The sequence below is a fragment of the Podarcis raffonei genome, chromosome 5 (genome assembly GCF_027172205.1).
Source record: "Podarcis raffonei isolate rPodRaf1 chromosome 5, rPodRaf1.pri, whole genome shotgun sequence".
Lineage (NCBI taxonomy): Eukaryota > Metazoa > Chordata > Lepidosauria > Squamata > Lacertidae > Podarcis > Podarcis raffonei.
This window is the reverse complement of record NC_070606.1, coordinates 43,032,501-43,050,000: the sequence shown is the minus strand read 5'-3', so window position 1 is coordinate 43,050,000 and position 17,500 is coordinate 43,032,501. Positions and strand designations below refer to the sequence as shown.

At 40.5% G+C, this 17,500-nt stretch overlaps 1 protein-coding gene across 18 annotated transcripts in view; it reads right to left on the bottom strand.

The window, feature by feature from the left end:
• Positions 1–17,500, bottom strand: part of EBF3 (EBF transcription factor 3) — a 166,734-nt gene that overhangs the window by 31,056 nt on the left and 118,178 nt on the right. For all 18 annotated transcript variants that reach the window (XR_008330583.1, XM_053388865.1, XM_053388866.1 and 15 more), the window contains one exon: positions 17,063–17,189. Coding sequence is in view for 17 of the 18 variants with exons in the window: in XM_053388865.1 (XP_053244840.1) it covers positions 17,063–17,189 (127 nt within the window). In the remaining variant the exon portion in view is untranslated. The remainder of the gene's footprint in view (positions 1–17,062; positions 17,190–17,500) is intronic.

Genomic DNA, 17,500 nt, shown 5'->3' with positions numbered 1-17,500 from the left:
GCTAGTGGAGCCAGATTTTCCCCCTCCTGCCCTTTCATGAAAGGAAGAACCAATTGACAGGGCAAACTTCACTGTTGTCTTATTTTAAGAAATTGCCATAGCCATGCTGTAGTTCAGCAACTACCACCCTGATTGGTCAACAGCCATCAACATCAAGGCAAGATCCTCCCATCAGCAAAAAGGTTACAACTCACTCAAGGCTCAGATGATGGTTAGCAATTTTTTAGCAATAAAGTATTTTTTTAATTAAGTAATGTACATTGTTTTTTAAAAAATAATGCTACTCCACACTTGATAGACTACAGTATATTGTAAGCGTAACTTTTACATGCACTGGGGTGCCCCCCCAAAGGATGACATTTTTTTTGCGATCATCACTTTATTGTAGTGTTGTGTAGATGAACCTGCCATATCTCCGATATGGCCTGTATTGAATAGTATATTTACAGGCAAATCCGCTCTCAATCCACCTTCACCAACCCTTTCAGGGTTATGAATTGGAGAACTGCTACAAGAGCAGCAATTTGTTCCTTGCCTTCACTACAAGGAGAGGCGATTGCTGTAACTGAACCATGCTGAGTGAGAAACTAAGCCAACAGCCTGTTTTTCCAGGCTTGGAAACTTCAGGCAGTACACATCTCTGGGCAAATATTTTAAGCTCTCTCTGCCCCCCACCCTCACATTTGCATGGAAGTGGAGAGAATAGATTATAAGAGCTGCAAGCATTGCTTACTTCCCCTCTACCTCTCAGGAAGCAAGGAAACAGTGGTTGCCCAGCTAGAGACCAGCAGATGACACCATGCATTGCTAATTCTGATTTATTTACATCTCACCTTTCTAAAGAAGTATTCAAGATGATTGGGAAAACCATGTCAGGCACAATGATAGCGCCTGCAGATGTAATGGGTGCCATTTTTCAGTTTCATGATCAGCCTAGGCTGAACTTCATGGCTTTGGATCAGGGCCAGGAGACCACTGAATAATTGGGCTGTTCCAAGGGGCCCCAAGTATTATTCCTCACTGTCCCCAGGCTTGTGTGGGCAACATGCAAAAACAAAGTTCCTAGAGAAAGGAGAGCAGGCAAAGGAAATTGCCTGTCAGAGACTTCACTCTTCACTTTCTGTGGTTCCACAAGACAAATGGGCACTATAAATCCTAGTCATGGTGCCACAGCCGGCAGGCACAGGGTGACACTGGTATTCTTACTTCTCAAGCTGAAATTCTTGTTCTTTCTCCAGTACCCCAAAGAATTCAGGGATTTTCCTTTCGATGGAAAAGGGGATGGAAAAACAATCAAGCTTCCCAAAACACCCTAGTGAAACATCCTTTCTCTACACGTAACCCCAAATACACAGAGGAGATGATGGGACACACCACATTCCTACTGACATTTCACACATGGCAAATTCCTCAGAGCAGGGATAGACAACATGGTGCCCTCCAGATGTAGATTACAATTCCTATCAGCCCAAGCCAGCATGGCCCAATGATTAGGGGTGAGGGAAGCCTCAGTTCACAACATCTGGAGAGAATCGGGTTGGTCACCCTATCCTCAGAAAGATTCAGTCACAGGAAAAAAGGATGGCCACTTAGAAGAGACAAAATCCAACACAGGAACAGAGACTTCCCTTCAAGTACTTTCCAGAACTGACCAAAGCCATTCACACTCTGGAATTCACTCAAGAGATAACACCGCAAGGTCAGAGCCACTCGATATCTTATTTCCCAAAGAGATCAATTCCTTTTTTTCCACAAGCCCAAAGTAAACATGGTGGCTTAGGCAGGTTTCTTTCAACTAAGGTTGTTTTCCCTCTGTATGGCCTTGATGACAGAGTCCTCCATGGATGCTATTCATCAGAATGATACAGCATTAGTTTCCATGTGGCTTCATAGCTTATGTCAGAAAGCCAGGCAAACATACTTCATTTATTTCTCCAAACGTGAGTTGAGGACATTCAAGTTTAGCTGGAGTGCAGCCAAATATACAGGAAAGGGAACTTCTATATCAACCTCTGGAAGGACAGAACCCTATTACAGGGAAGTAAGAAGTATCAGGCATGATACCAGTCCAGATTCCCACCCAAGCCAGATAGTGGGATGCTTTCAGCAGTTTGCAACAGATGGCAAATGTCCACAACAGATGCCTGGATGCTGGAGACAATGTCCATGGGGTACATCCTGGGGCTAGCCAGTGAGCCCTGATTTATCAGCTCTCCAAGAAAATATCAAGAGTGATAGATGAGAAGGGGGAAAAGAATCAAAATCTCAAAATGGTGCTGAAATATATGGGAAACTTTAATGAAGGATATAAAGAGCCCAGCGTGTTTTAGCCAGCACTTTCTTTAGGGCAAAGAAAATAAAACAAAAACACTTAGAATACTTCAAAAAGGAATCTTTCTCATGAATGAATATGTCTGTGGGTGCATTGGGTGTCTGCAGGCTTAGAAAAAAACTCAGCAGTTGCTTGATCATCTGGGAGTGAGATCAACACTCTGGCATTATACCTTTTGAAGGAGGACCTTAGTATGGCCAGTTCACAACAGCTGGCAGACCAATCTCATACCTATCAGAACTCCTGAGTATTATGGTAGCTTGTTGAGACATAGTAGATTGGTCTCCTCTTCTCACAAAGTCTCTGTTGATGCTTCTACTGCTTTGCTAGCAACAGATCTCAGATTTTCAGGTGTGAGGGCAGGAATTCTGTATTCCCCCCCCCCAAGGACACCTCCAAGCATCTTGGGACTTGCCCTGTGAAATGTGTTGGTTGACAGAAAATGACTTGCCCAAGTACACCAAGTGTGATTTAAGAGTAGGGACTTGTATCTATAGCTTCTTCTTTTAAGTCTCTACTCATTACGTATCACAGGCTGTTAGCTTATTATCTGTATTAGTAACACTGACATCTTAATTTTCAATTTTGCCTACAGTCTTCATATCGTAGAAATCGACCACAACAGAATGTAATTGTGTGTCATTTCCTGGCGGGGGGGGGGACCCTTTGTCCTCATCTCCTTATTCTGAGTCAGTCCACTCTTCAGTATTGTCTACACTTACTGGAAGTGGCTTTCTAGAATTTCAGGCAGGGGTTTCTACCAGCCCTATCTGTAGATGCTGGTGACTGAACTAAGTGCCTTCTGCATGCTCTACCACTGACCCCATTGCATCTAGAAATCTTGAAAATCAAAAAGAGATTAATGTTCATGTGAAAGCTTTCCATGTGAATGGAGATTTTTTATGTGGAGGTGCTTTCAAATAAAAAAAAGGTTCTTGCTTTAAAAATGTAATTTTTTTTAATGCATGGGAAGTTATCCATCTAGGTAGTAACTTATCAAGTCATATGTCAACTGAGATATCATTTTAGGTAACCTATAATTGACAGTAAGGTCCTCGTGTAGGAAAATCTCCATTGCCAGTCATAAGTTTGAGCTGCTTGTAATAAATAAACATTATGTTGCTTTTTTCTTGTTCTGTTGTTGGCTTTGTGTCACCTGGTTATCCTAGTGATTATAAAAACAACAGAAGCAAGCAGGAAATCTAAACAACTTGGTATCTAGTCCAAAGCCAATATTATTGCATATTTTTAAAATGAACTTATTAATTTACAGTTTCAAACAAAACAAATCACATCAAAAGTAAATAAAAGGCAAAATAAAATAAAACCAAGCACTCTCTGGTAGTATGTAGTCCAACTGAGCAGAATAAACAAACAGGACATCTGAAACAAAGTCCTTCTACTCACTATCATTCCCAAATAAACCAGCTCCTTTACCATCGTGGTATTAAGTATATCCAAAGCAAGGCTCGTGTGTTCAGTGGTATGGAGGCATTACCCTCACGATTTAACAAATGTAATGAATGGCCCAACATTAATTGAGAGGGGCTAGCACCAGTGGGGAGAAAATTCTAACAGCAGCCACAACAAATCAAAGCTTTACAGGCCACCTGCTGCAAAGCATCAGGGAATATAAACAAGGAAGCCGGCATCTTTGCAGTGTATGATAGCCAGTATCTCTTTATCTCTTAGAAGACCCACAGCTTTAAAGTTTGGGTCACCCTACACTCTCACCACATATGTATATAGGTTCTCACAGAATTACACCCGTACCAACATTTACTGATAGGCTTTTTAAAATTTGCCTCAACTTGACAAAAGTACAATAGCAGTTAAGCACCACCTTCAACATGGAACACATACGGTGCTTCCACTTTATCATATTTGTTTTTTTCAAATCAGTTGCCCAAATTTCTTTGAGCCCAGTAGCCTTACTGCTTAAATTATCTTTTTATTGATCACATATATAATTTATTTTAAGCTATCCTCTGGCCTATTACAAAGACATTCAACAAATTTTGGCTCTCAGGAACAGGCCAACGTTATTCATGATGCAGAGAAAAACTCATGAATGCCACCAAGTTTACACTCTTTAGCCAATCACAGTTCATGGATTAGTATATGTGGCAATTGCATTCCATTTTATGCACCTACTTAAAACAAAGGGGCTCACCTAGAAATGTAATGTGTGAAGTAGCCCTGGACTGATCCAAGATGGTGTCCATAGTAGTGATATCAATATAGCTATGTCCAAGGACTGCTTCAGACTGTATGGTAGCCAATGCACACACACAACCAAACCACAGCTGATTCTGACCCATGACATGTTCACCTGCATAATACAGGCATTTATAAATGTATGTTTTCCCGACTTTTATGGATACATGTAAAATATTTTCTGTGGACTTGTGAAAAATATGGTGTGCGAAGTGGCCATAAACCTCTGCACCCAAAGTTACAATTTTAATACTAGGTTTGAGAGGTTTGTGGCTGAGGTTGTCCAGATAGTTTGTGACATGGTAATCTGGGAAGTCTAAAGCTGGTACAGTCAACTATCACTGATTATCAATATTGTACTGTAGAGTCAAAGGCTGAAGTATGCAAAGCTCAGTCTTGCTTCTTTTTTCATTTGGAGCAATTACATTTAGTTTTAAAAAGCTAACTTTAATGCTAATTATCCCAGCCTTATTCTGGGATAACTAACTTCTATCTCTTAGCTGCTTGAACTCACAGCCTTCAGCTTTCCCTGAACGCCAGGGATCCCGGGTTATCACAGTAATGAGGCAAGTTTTTCACCAGCTCTGGCGTAAAGGCTGAAAACCCCTTTGAACAATTCGGACCTATTGTGCTTTTCTTGCATTGTTTTGAGACTGCTCTTAATGCCTCTTCATGAGTTTTAACTTGTACGGAATTCAGCATCCATTCTATCTGGGGTGAGATTTCAGAAGCGTACTACACTCCAGCATTTGCACTGGCTTCATATTGCCTTCCAAGAACAAGTCAAGGTCCAGGGTTAGGGTTTTAATTCATGCAGTATCTAATAGTTTAGGCTTAACATAGCTATAGCCAGTTTCCCTACATTACACTGTGATCTCCTGAGATAAACGGAGAGTCGGTTGTGAAACAATCCAGAGAACAAGAGATTCCTTGTTCTCATGCGAACAAGGGGCCTCACATGAAGAGGTTTTTACTGCTGATTTTCTTCAACTATGGGGACTCCATTTCCATGGAGGCCTGCTAAAGCCTGAGCCTGATGGCCAAACTAAAAGTGGCATTAGTCACATAGCTCTGTTTCTAAGTGCAGGGTGTTGTTGACAGATAGCATGAAGGCTATTTGAATCGGGCATGAATAAAATGAATGGGGCATTTTGGGGCGATGCAAATTGGAGGCACACATGGCCCAGTCTGGATCAGTTCTACAACAAGAGGTCTTAAGGTGCTGATCCAAATCAGGACTTCTGTGCTGGCTTTTTGTTAAAATAACAACAAAAACCCAAACCCTTGCACTTAAGGACAGAACAATGAGACTAATGTCATGTGCAGTTTGACACAAGTCAGCTTTTTGAAGTGATTTTAATCCTTTTAAATCTGACCGGCTTTTACAGCAAAATAAACTAATGATCCTCATAAAAATTACATTCATAGTAATTCAGCAAATATGTTCCCTCCCTCTCCATATTGTTATATAACTAGAGCTGGGCGATACCTGGTTTTCAACATCATGATATATCAGCAGCTAAATATTGTGATATACTGATATATCACAATGTCTCACCTTAGGAGGAGGAAGCAGCAGCTGAGATATATTGTCCATCCCTACAGCTGAGCAGGCCTTCATACTGCTCCAACTCACACAAACCAGAAGGGTGGGGTGGGGCTTCCTCAAAGGTGCACGCGGGCAGGCGGATGGAGCCCAAGCCTGCCTCCGCCTCTGTCCAAGCAAGCAAGACGCCCCTTTCCTCCCAGACTGTCACCTACAAAGTGTTCCAGCACAATCCTATGCATGTTGACTCAGAAGGAAGACAGTGCTATTTTTCTAGAAAAAAAGGTGCCTGAACTCACCATGCACGCTAACCCTAACTCCACCTGAGAGGTGCTGGAACTAAGTTCTGGTGAGTTCTGGCTGGGGGGAAAAAGCCCTGGAAGAAAGTCTCCACAAGTTCAACAGGGCTTACTAGTAAAAGTGTTTAGGGTTACATACTTAGTGCATGTACTCAACATGCATATCATTTTGCCTTGATCATCTTGGGGGGTGGGGTGGACGGAGTAGGTTACAATGGCAAGGTGTAGTTCCCAAACAGATGAATGGTGTTAATGCAAATTTTCTAACAGAGCTGCAGTAGCTGGAGCATGGATAAACAATACACATACACAGCACTTATTTCTACTAATGGTTCCTCATGCAGTTAGGGATAAGAATAAGGAAGTCTGCTCCCAATGCACTACCTCCTAGAAGAATTGGGCACATGTTTTCATTTTTCACTATATAATATTTTTCACCATATTATATTGCTGCATTTCCAGGCTTTCCATGAACGTTCCACCAAGTATATTAACAAAAAAAATCAACAATTTACCCAGATGTCTCTAGCAAAGAAACAGTTTGAACTTCAGAACCAAAGGAGTGTTTGAACAGACCACACAATTCTGAATTCCTAGTGGATGACAACACTAAGACTATTACCTAGGGATTGATGCATTGCTAATGATGCTACAACAGTTAGATAATTCTAAGATAGAAGTAGTATCCAAATAGTAACTAAAACCATACATATTCTTTTTGTGGCATAAAACTACTAGCATTTGATATTTAGGTTAATACAAAGGAGCATGGCATTTTGAGAATACATTTCACTAATGTGGCAGAATATTTACCAACATTATTTATCATTTTGCGAATATGATAGAAGTATTTTTCCAATAGGGTACAGAAACAAGACTACTGTGTCAAAGTGAACAATACGTTCTGTTTTAAGTATTAAATACTCCAAGATGCTTCACTAATTGAGATATATTTTAATAATGCAAACCATAGTTGTGCTTGTCTGTCTTCATATTTGTTGTATTTGGTGCTTTGCACCACCTTTTAAAGACTGAATTCCAGCTGACCCTTGAGTGGATGCAGCATGAAAGATTTATTCCTCTGCTGCCTGCAGCTGTAGTCCTTGAGATATTTTGAGTCCCATTCTGCCCTCAGTCAAAAGAGTACCGTGAAAATGGTACAGAGTGCCCTGATGTAACAAAGGCAACACATGTATGGAAGCAGGTTTCCACATGCACATCCTGTGCTAAACTGAGAATCATGGGAGCAAACAGGTGCTGAATGCACACTTCCCAATACTTTATTGTGACGTTTAGGACCTAGAGCAAAACACACTATTCTTATTTTCGGAACCATGCATGGGGCTCCAGCTGGATAATAACCAGTGCTGTTTGGAGGTGAGGAAACCAAATTCAAATTCTCCTCCTTTCTAAATGTGTTTCAACAATGTGAATGGTAGATAGGTACCTCCAAATATAGAGTAGTGCTGCATGTGCTTGGGCTCAGGCCAGAGTCTCAGCATCAAATAGTTTAAACTCATTACAGGAAGGAATTGGAAATTTATCTTTCTCTTGGGAAAAAAAGCATTGCAGACTAGGACAAGGGTGGAGAGCCCTTGTAAGCCCAAGGGTCACATTCCCTCACAGGCAATCTTCCAGGGGCTGCATAAAAGTGTGACCAGTGGCAGGAATGAGCAGAGCAACCAATGTGGCTGTTGCCTTTGTACAAAGGCCACGGGCAAGACATGCACAATCCAGAGGTTTCAACAAACACATCTCTCCATTCAGGCAAGAAAAAGGCATTATCAAAGTTATAGAACACATTCCAGCCCAGCAAGAACACTCAAAGAAGAGGGTAGAAAAGGTACAGTGTGGAATGATCTGGGGAGACTCCCAAGGGCTACATAGTAAAGCCTTGAGGACTGCATTTCAGCTCCTGGCCTTGAGGTTCCCCACCCAGGGTCTAGGAAATGATCCAATGGAGGCTCTTTAGTTTGGTAGTCTAACCTGGGTAATGGGGTCAACACCACAACTCTAGAGCCTATTGCCAAGGGTGCTTCCCAGCCAACGAATGCACACGACAGAGTTAACTCTTTATTGTCAAAGATAACTTATGCTGCTTCTACAGCTCTGGAGACCTACACACACCAATCTAGCATCTAGGCAGCTATTCCCAAGTCTGTGCTCTATGGAGCAGTCAGAGCAACGGGGGACCACTCCGCCAGTTTTATGTCCCTGCCCCAAACAGGCAGCATGCATGTAGCCAGAGACTACACCGACGTGGAAGTTGCTTCTGCTCTTCCCACTTCAATTCTCTCCTTGTTTTGGGAGACAGTGTGGAAGCACCCGGCCCTTCACTAGCCTGGCCTGCCTCTTCCCCCACCTCTGAAACTCCCCCTGCCTCTGATTCTCGCCTCATGGCTGGTACAGCCCCCCCCCCCCCCGCCCAGGCCACTGCCTGCCTCTCTGGAGTTGGACTCTAGCCCTGCTTTCCTCAGTGCATTCTGCTAGTCCCTGACACCTATGCAATTGGGGCTGCCTACACCATTGAGAAGTGGCAAAAATAAGACGGAAGGCAGCTTTTGTTCTCTAAGCTAGTCCATTAAGGCAGTTTACTTCCTTTCTCCCATTTAATGGACATGGGAAAGTGGATGCTTCAAAGAGTGCTATAAGGCAATCCACACAACCCCATTTTAGCTGAAACGGGAGCATGGAGGCCGCTTTAAAACGCTTCTCAAAAGTGCTGCTTGAAGCACCCAATTTGAAGGGTGGGTGGTGGTGGTGACGGGGGGGGGACTCTCTTTCTTGCTCCACTGTTGCTGCCACCCACTGACTTGCAGCAGAAGTGTAGCAGCTGCTTCAAACTGTTTTAGAGATGCACTTTAATCCTCACTCATCATCTGTTGCACAGGGATTAAATCCTGCTGCCTTGACTTTGAGATCCTGTTCACTGCTGGAAAGAGGGCACATGGTCAATGCAGGACTAAACCATGTCCTCCTGCTGATATCACCAGTGACGTCAGTGGGTGGGCGTGGTTTGGATTAGTAGGAAATGCCCCTCTGGCGTTTTCCCACAAAACAAATACCAGCTTCAGAGGAGGCATTTTCCTTGGGAATGCAGTAAGTAGGAATGGGGTACATTGCCCCCCCCCCGTGCCTGCTCTGGTCCTGTTGATTATCAGCCTCTCTTCCTCCATGGATGCAGTTTGCATTTTAAAAGTCTGTATGTTGAGTGCAAAGCTGCATTTAACATCATGTCAAGTTTGCCCTTATTTCTAAATGTTTGGAACCACTGGGTGGGTGGGTGGGTGTGCGTAGCAGAGTTGACTGGCAGAACTGAGGCTTATGTGGAAGGAGCCTAAGGTGGGACTTGGGCTAAGCTTTGTGTAATACCAATTTTTGGAAGCACCTGGTACCACATAGTTATGAAGATGTGTAAAAGTTTTCAGTAGCCAAAACCTTGGGTTGTTGAAGGAAAAGATGAAATGCCTATTCAACAAAAATGCTTTTTTTAACAAATTGTTTGATATAGTGTGTCTTTCATTTGTCCCGTGTAATGATGTTTTCATAGGCACAGTAGAGAGGAAAGAAGAACTGAGAGAAAAAGTATCAGTGAAAACAAAGTAAGAGTTTTATGCATGTGATCATATTTTTATCAATTACTGAGTAAAAGGAAATGACCCTTTTGTCCTTTGGGGGCAGGGGAGGGCGAGATGAATGAGTATTTCCTTGCCGTTCTATTTTGTCAGTTTTGGTACCACAGAGTCAATAACTTCACCTTCATGCAGAAACTCTGTGATTTATAAGTTCCTCCTTTACCCAGTGCTGCCACAACCTGGAGAAGTGGAGCCAGTTGTGATGCAGAGATCAGACTTTGGTCACAGCTACTTGGGAGGGGGGGTGGAGGAAATAAAGCACTCTCTGATGATAGACAAATGTGTCTTGTTAGCAACAGCCAAAAAGCGCTTGACTTGTACTAATAACAAAAAGGCCATGTTGGTCACCATGGGTCTAAAGACGAAGCACCCTGTCACTGCCTTGGTTGGGAAATTAGCAAATAATGTTCCTTTTCTTTGATAAATGGGTGACAGTTCTCTCTCACCAATCATTTTTTAACATTTTGATGCATGTCTATGATCCCGCTGGAGGAACAGAAAAGTTTACTGGCCCTCAATTTTCAGATGATGAATGGAACACTCTAAATGTGCGATTTCTGTATGAGGTATAGTTCATTTTAAGCAATTCTAGTAAATGGGTGTCACTGATTAGAACAAATAGTCTACTTGTGCAATAGCACAAATGGTATGTCTCATTCTTCTGGTCTCCTTTGAGACAGAAAAGAAAGGGGACAACAATGACCACGTTATACTTATTGGAACTGCAGCGGTTTAAAATGAGCTGTTTTATGCAATCTTAAGATATTGTCAGTGTGATTGGAAACCAAATCAAAAAAATTTATCTCCATTATTGCTGGCCTAATTGAAATGCTTATGGTACTGAAAATGAAAAGACAATGCTAAACAGAATCTCAGTCTCTAAACAGAATCTTCCCATCTCAGCTTTTATAAAATATGTTTTTTGCTAGATAAGCTATATCTAGCATAATATTTGTTTGTTTTAAAATTAAAACATAGTAAAATTAAAGTATCGGCTGTAACAGTTTTGTCTGGGGGGGGGGCACAAATTAGCCAATCAGTTTTGAAGAACATTTTAGAAAGAACCATCCTGATAAAAAGATAAGAATATCTGTCCCACTTTTTAAGGACCTCCTGGCAATTGTATTGGTCCAGATTTACTGGCCTGATCAATAAATAACCAATACTATAAAAAGAGAAAGATGCCTTGTGGATAATGAAAGAATTAAAAAGCAAGCAGGAGACAATTAGAATTGCTAGGAATGCCAAAACAGCAGTAAGTGTTCTTTTTAAGTGCTAGCCAACCAATGGTAACCATTCATTATCTGTGTTTTATTAATAATTTTTCATGATGACAAAGTTCTGTGGTTAAGAACTATAATTGAATATGTACAAGAAATTATCAGGTGGTTTGAATTTAACTAAGGCATTAGCATTTAGTTTAGCATAGTAAAAATAGTATGATTTGTGGGAGGCAATTAACAATCATTTGCTCTGTGGATACAAGTAATTTGTTTAAAGAGCACTGACCTATGAGACAGCTAGTTTGTGTTGGCTGTGATGGAAGGGAGCTATTGACTCTGAACACAGTGTAGCAGTCCCATTGACAAAGCCACACTGGAATTTACACGGAAGATCCTTAAATGCTCAAAGCTTGTGAGATCTTTTCATAGGGTGAAGTGGTTAAAAACAATGTGTACTAGCTAAAATGGATAAATATACAGATGGTTAACCCTGGAGCACCCGGAACAAAAATACAGTTACAAATACAATATATTCCCCTCCCTGCAATATTGAGCAAGCATAGGAGTATCATGCATTTTTGTTTACACATAAGTAGTCTATTAAGAGGAGTGATTACTTGTTGTGTAATCATTTCATAAGTCTGAAGCTGAATGGGGTTTTTTGTGCAGGAATAATTGTTATTCTGATAACTAGTGAATGTGTCAAAGGCCTAGAAATGGTTCAGCATTCAGATTTTTCTGCTTTGGTGTTGGATATGTTTACCCTTGTTGTTGCAATTGGGTTTCGTGTACTGCAAGTGATACTTGAATCCCTATACTCTTTTTTGCTTGAACAAAAGTTAACCAAACTGAGGAGGAGGGAAGAAATGGGCTGCAAAACACTTAGCTGAAAGAGATACGGCTTGGCATGGTTTTCTTTTGCCCACCAGGAAACTATTATGTAAAATGCACTCCAGCAAAATAGTGACATGCTTACACCCAAACTGGTGTACACATACTACTGTTTTCTTAAAGACAACATACATAATGATTCCTCATAGTTTCAAATGTGTGCTTTAAAAAAAAAATACTAACTGCAACATAATTCCATTTAGAAGCATACAAATCACAATTTGCCGTAATCAAATAACATTGCAATGCTTATAATCTAATTAAAAAGTAATCTCAGATATTTAATTTAAGAACCTTCAATGACTGCTAGTAAGTAAAATGATGAATCTAACCTGCAGAAAGCTGCTTAATTTAAATACGCCAAGAATTTTATTTTCAGGTAAGAACAATTTTAATTGTCATTAAACAAGCAAGTGATACACTACTTGACAAATATTAAAACAAGTACTGCACTCAATTATTAATTTGCACTGTTCACTTTTAAATGCAGCAAATATCTCATTAATTTAATTTTAGGTGCCCACCAGTTTATATTGCATTTTACAGTCTAGAAGGCAATTTACTAACTGGCAATTACATACAGAATGATTGTTAATTCTGCTCCTAAGTGCTAGCTGCTTGAAAACTGTTATGTCTCTCTAATTTTTGACCTTCTTACAACAAGGGTGAGGTACACTGGGAATTCCAAGGACTAGTGGAGAAGAGCTGGACATGTCATTTGTGACTCATTCTTTTAATTCACCGTGCTAATCAACTGAACTGCCACAATCTCCCAAGGTAATTGTATCTTTACAATAGTTGAAAGCAGCAGGCAAAAAGGCATGGATAGATGGTAATAGACCTTCCTCTCAGCCTGCTGAGAAACAGAACAGCAATCTTACTATATGTGACTAATAGGGCCTGGTGCAGGGGGGCTGTGTTGTTGTTTTCCCTTGTGTTTAAAATCTGGTACTTTTATATTGGTGTACACACACACACGTCATTTAAATGTCTCAACTTCTGTACTTTTCAAAAGCAGTTTTCTCCACCACACTGCACCCTTGTTTCATTATTCTGCAGCCTTGTTGCCCTTTGTTCCACCTCATGCTGAGAAGGTTAAATGTTAGAGTGCCAAGCCAGACTGCAAGCATGGTGGGACACTGATGGAAAACAGATGCCCTGGGGATTCTGCCCCTCCCTCTTATGGGGCCACATAATTTTCATATTGTGAAATACAGTGAAGTTTGGCTCAGTTTTCAATGGTGAGTGTAATTTCCAATGATTATCTCATTGTCCCCATCAATTTGGGGGCAATACAAATCAGACTGAAGTTTCCAGGTCAGACAGGCTGTGACCTTACCCTTCCTCTTACTTTCTGTAGCCATATAGGCTTCCGTGCCCCTTAAAATGCATTTGAAACGTGTAGTCTTGCAAGTCTTTATTTTTATGCTTCCAGTAAATTAATTGCAGCCACAGCAGTTTTAGTAACTTTGATTCACTTAAATGTCGTTCTTTAACATTTCCTATGACTTCTGGTGAAAGGGACAAAGAATAAATTGATCTTTATGAGAATGTGACTTTTAAACACTGTAAAACTATGAAAGTTTATGTGGAGAGAACCATTCAATAAATTCCATTTATCTATTGAGTTTTGAAGACTGAGGCCAGGTTCTCATTAGTGTGTGCTCTGAAGTCGGTGGAACTATCCATTTACATTAGCTAATGTATCAGGATTATAAATAACTGCTTTTTTAAAAAAAGAAAAAGAGAGAGGACCCCACGACATAAACACTTATAGGTATCCTGACAGAGCTAAGCAGGACTACTTGCAAACAGACATTTTCAGAATAGACTCCCAGTATAAAACCAGCTAGGCTCTGGCAAGCTAATAACATAAGTAGCTCTTCAGATGTTTTAGTTATCAGACACTCAAAGAAATCCATAAACTACAGTGTTGCATCATAACCACCATGAAACATGTCTGCTAAAGTGTTTACCACACCTGCACATATCCTCTATTTTAATTGCCATTTCATCCATATAAAATTCCTTAATATATCATAATAACTAGGCTATTCTTGGGGAACTTATGGCCCTCCAGATGTTATCAGCCCCGCTCAGAACAGCTGGTCGGGTATGATGGGGTTTGTAGTTCAACAGCATCTGGAAGACCATAGCTTTAAAAATATCTGTATGGTGCTTTTCCAGACAAACCCCATCCAAAGCAGCTTATATTAACAAAAACTACAAGTACAAGAAATCAGTATTAACTAAAACAAAACAAAATCAATATTACTTATATAGAAAATGAAAACCACAAGAATAAAAACAGAGTCACAAAAATAAAAGCAGACTCCAACATGGTATTCCAGCCTCCATCTAGTGAACAGGACTACAACTGATTGGGGAAAGACCAGTTGAAACAAATGAGTGTTATTAAAGGACTTCCAAAGTAGCCACTCACCTCAGCTCTACTGAGACTCAACTGGTTCTGATATCCCTGCTGTAAACCTTGCCAAAGTTATCACCGCTATAGCCACCACTAATTATTGTCTCACTAAGACAGCCAAGAAGAGAACTTTTAGGAAGTCAGGATGCACTGTGACCAGATAATAACAATTGCCAATGGTCTCAACCTATTCTGTTCCCTCAGCCTCAGATTTTCTCTTAAAGGGGCGCTCTCTTCTTGGTACTCTTTTCTCATGGCCACAATCCATCAGAAGATTTGGCATGCTTAAATGACCTGACTTCAGGGGCTAAAACTTCCCTAATTCTGTGTTGGATTGTGGCTGATACTTGTAGCGTACATGCCTGACCGTCGAAAGATGGTTGGTGCTCATATACCTTTATTTTTATTTTACTTAACAAAAATTATATACCACTTGATTTTAAGAAAACTTCTAAGTGGTTTACAGAAATAATAATAAAGCCGTCCAAAAATATGTGTTCTGAGTTATGAACCACTTCTCTGTGCATAATATAGTCATGTTAAATAAACAAGGAGTCTAACTGGGTGTAGCATGAGGTGGTAGAACCTCCTTTCGGATTCCCTCCCCCTTAGGGTTTACAACCTTTGAAATCTTACATCCAATTCAATGCACATTGACTGACATTGTAGAGTCTTCTCCGCCATACCACCTCACAATGTGCACCTAAGCTTTCCAACGAGAATGCATGGGCATACAAAACTGTACCATGGTAGTTAGTATACATTTCAGTTATGTCACAAACCTGTTACTTCGGAGCAACATGTTTTGCAAGTTCTATGTTATCAGGCTTTAGTATTTTCCACAGTCATTATAAACTAGCAAAGGAGTGTCTGTTTAAGATAAATGTAGTTCATTTGTACATATTAATTGATTACATCTCTTCCAGATGACATTGTCAGTAGGATATATTAGTAAAGGAGTATGACCCTGATACACATTCATCTTTTCAGTCTAGTAAGCTTCCTGCACTCATTTTTTTTATGTCAAAAGGATTATGTACAAATTAGTGATAAAAAATTCAAAAATATGCTCTCTGGCATTGTTATACCTTACCATTACGTGCGTTTTAAATAAATAAATAAACTTGAAGCACATTAATTGCAGCACATGTCCTTATTTCCAAATTTTGCGTCATGAGAAGTTGTTGTTGTTCAGTAGCAAAATGTATTTCCAAACATGGTATCTCAGAGCACCTCATTAATTTCATTCAAAATGTAAGCATGAAATACCAGGCAGAATCACCATAGTCCCACTGGGATTTAGAATAGCTTGAGTAACATTTCAACGTACTCGCAAGGGTTAAAACCAGCACAATGTGTATGTATGCTGCCTTGTCTTTTAGTGGAGGGAGGTACAAATCCACCTTTGTACCCACAAAGGCTTTTAACAAATTATTTATTTACCATGAGGGCTACAAAATCTGGGCATAATCTGTTGTTAATGCCATAATGGAAGAGTGGGGAACCTCCAGCCTAAGCAGTCCTGGCACGGTTCCTCATTTGGTCCACAAGGCTATTTTGGTCAAGCCACACCTACCTAGCCTCCACATATGACATCAAATGTGGGGTATGTAAAAATGAGGCTTGACCAAAGAGGGTTTGCCATGTGCTCAGTGCTTTGCAACACCCAACTATCAGCCGATTGCTGGGGTATACATAGTTGATCATCTCCTTGAGCAAAAACAGGACGCCTACCATCATAGTGATGCCAAGTGACTGAAAGGTGGGCAACTCTGTCCACCTGTCGAATTTAACCCAAGGTCTGTAGGAGAGATACTGTGGATATAGGAATCATCTGTCCCTATCAACATGGCTGAGCATATAGGAATGGTCTGTGCTCCTTATTTTAAAAAACAAAATCTGAGGATTTTGTTTAATGTAGTGCTTAAGTAAATCCTTGCATGAGTGGAATGATTCCTGCTTATTGCAACAGGACTTTTCCTCCCTCACCTTCCCCCCTGACCCCCTAAATTTGTTTGGGAGTTCTTCTCAACATTCCAGGATGGCACAGAGTGTACACATGGAGAGGGGGGGGGGAGTCCCATTGCACCAGCAGAAGTCGTTCCACTCCACTCATGGAAGTATTTAGTTGACCACTGCCCTGACATTCTTTGGTACATGTATGTTTATACAAGAGTATTCTGGCAGAACTTGAGTTCATGCCTAACTTTTCCAGCTAAACTGTCAATAATATCCCTTGTTTTATATTACAGCATAATTGTAGTGGAAAATACAAAACAGTTTCTTGAAATAAATGTGGAATTATCCGAACATAGGATGCACCTTCAGAGTTAAAGGTGCCTTTTGAGATTAACCCATTGCTTCGAACTGGCTCACAGATTTACTAATGTGACTGTACCAACATGAAAATGAAAATCCAATGTTTTAATTCCCTGCACCATTAAAGTATGCAAGACACAGATTAGAAGAAACAAAGAAGCTTTACACTTACCGGTATAGACAAACCGTCCAGGAGCACCTTTACAGAACTGTTTGGATTTGTAGGAAAGAGTTACTTCAACAACTCCGGGAATGTGGCGTGGCGGGGTTTGGACTCTGATGGCGTGGGGTGTTATCAGCTATGGAAAACCATACAGTAAACATAAGTTCAGTCAAGATTGTAGTGATAGTACTCACACTTGTCAATTTGATGTAATTAGTCAAATGGGTCTAAATTGGGCCTTCTTATCAAAATGCTGCTGTCTTGCTGTCACAACGTAAGATCAGGGTACCAGTAGGTTTTTTTAAAAAATGAAAGAATATCTGCAAATGATCCTTGGTTTTAGTTTGCAGGAAAGGCCACAGGGCATCATTCATATGAAAATTGTCTCCATATGTTTCCTTAAACCTGTTCCTGGTAATTTTTTTTAATTTGCCCATTTGAATCTGG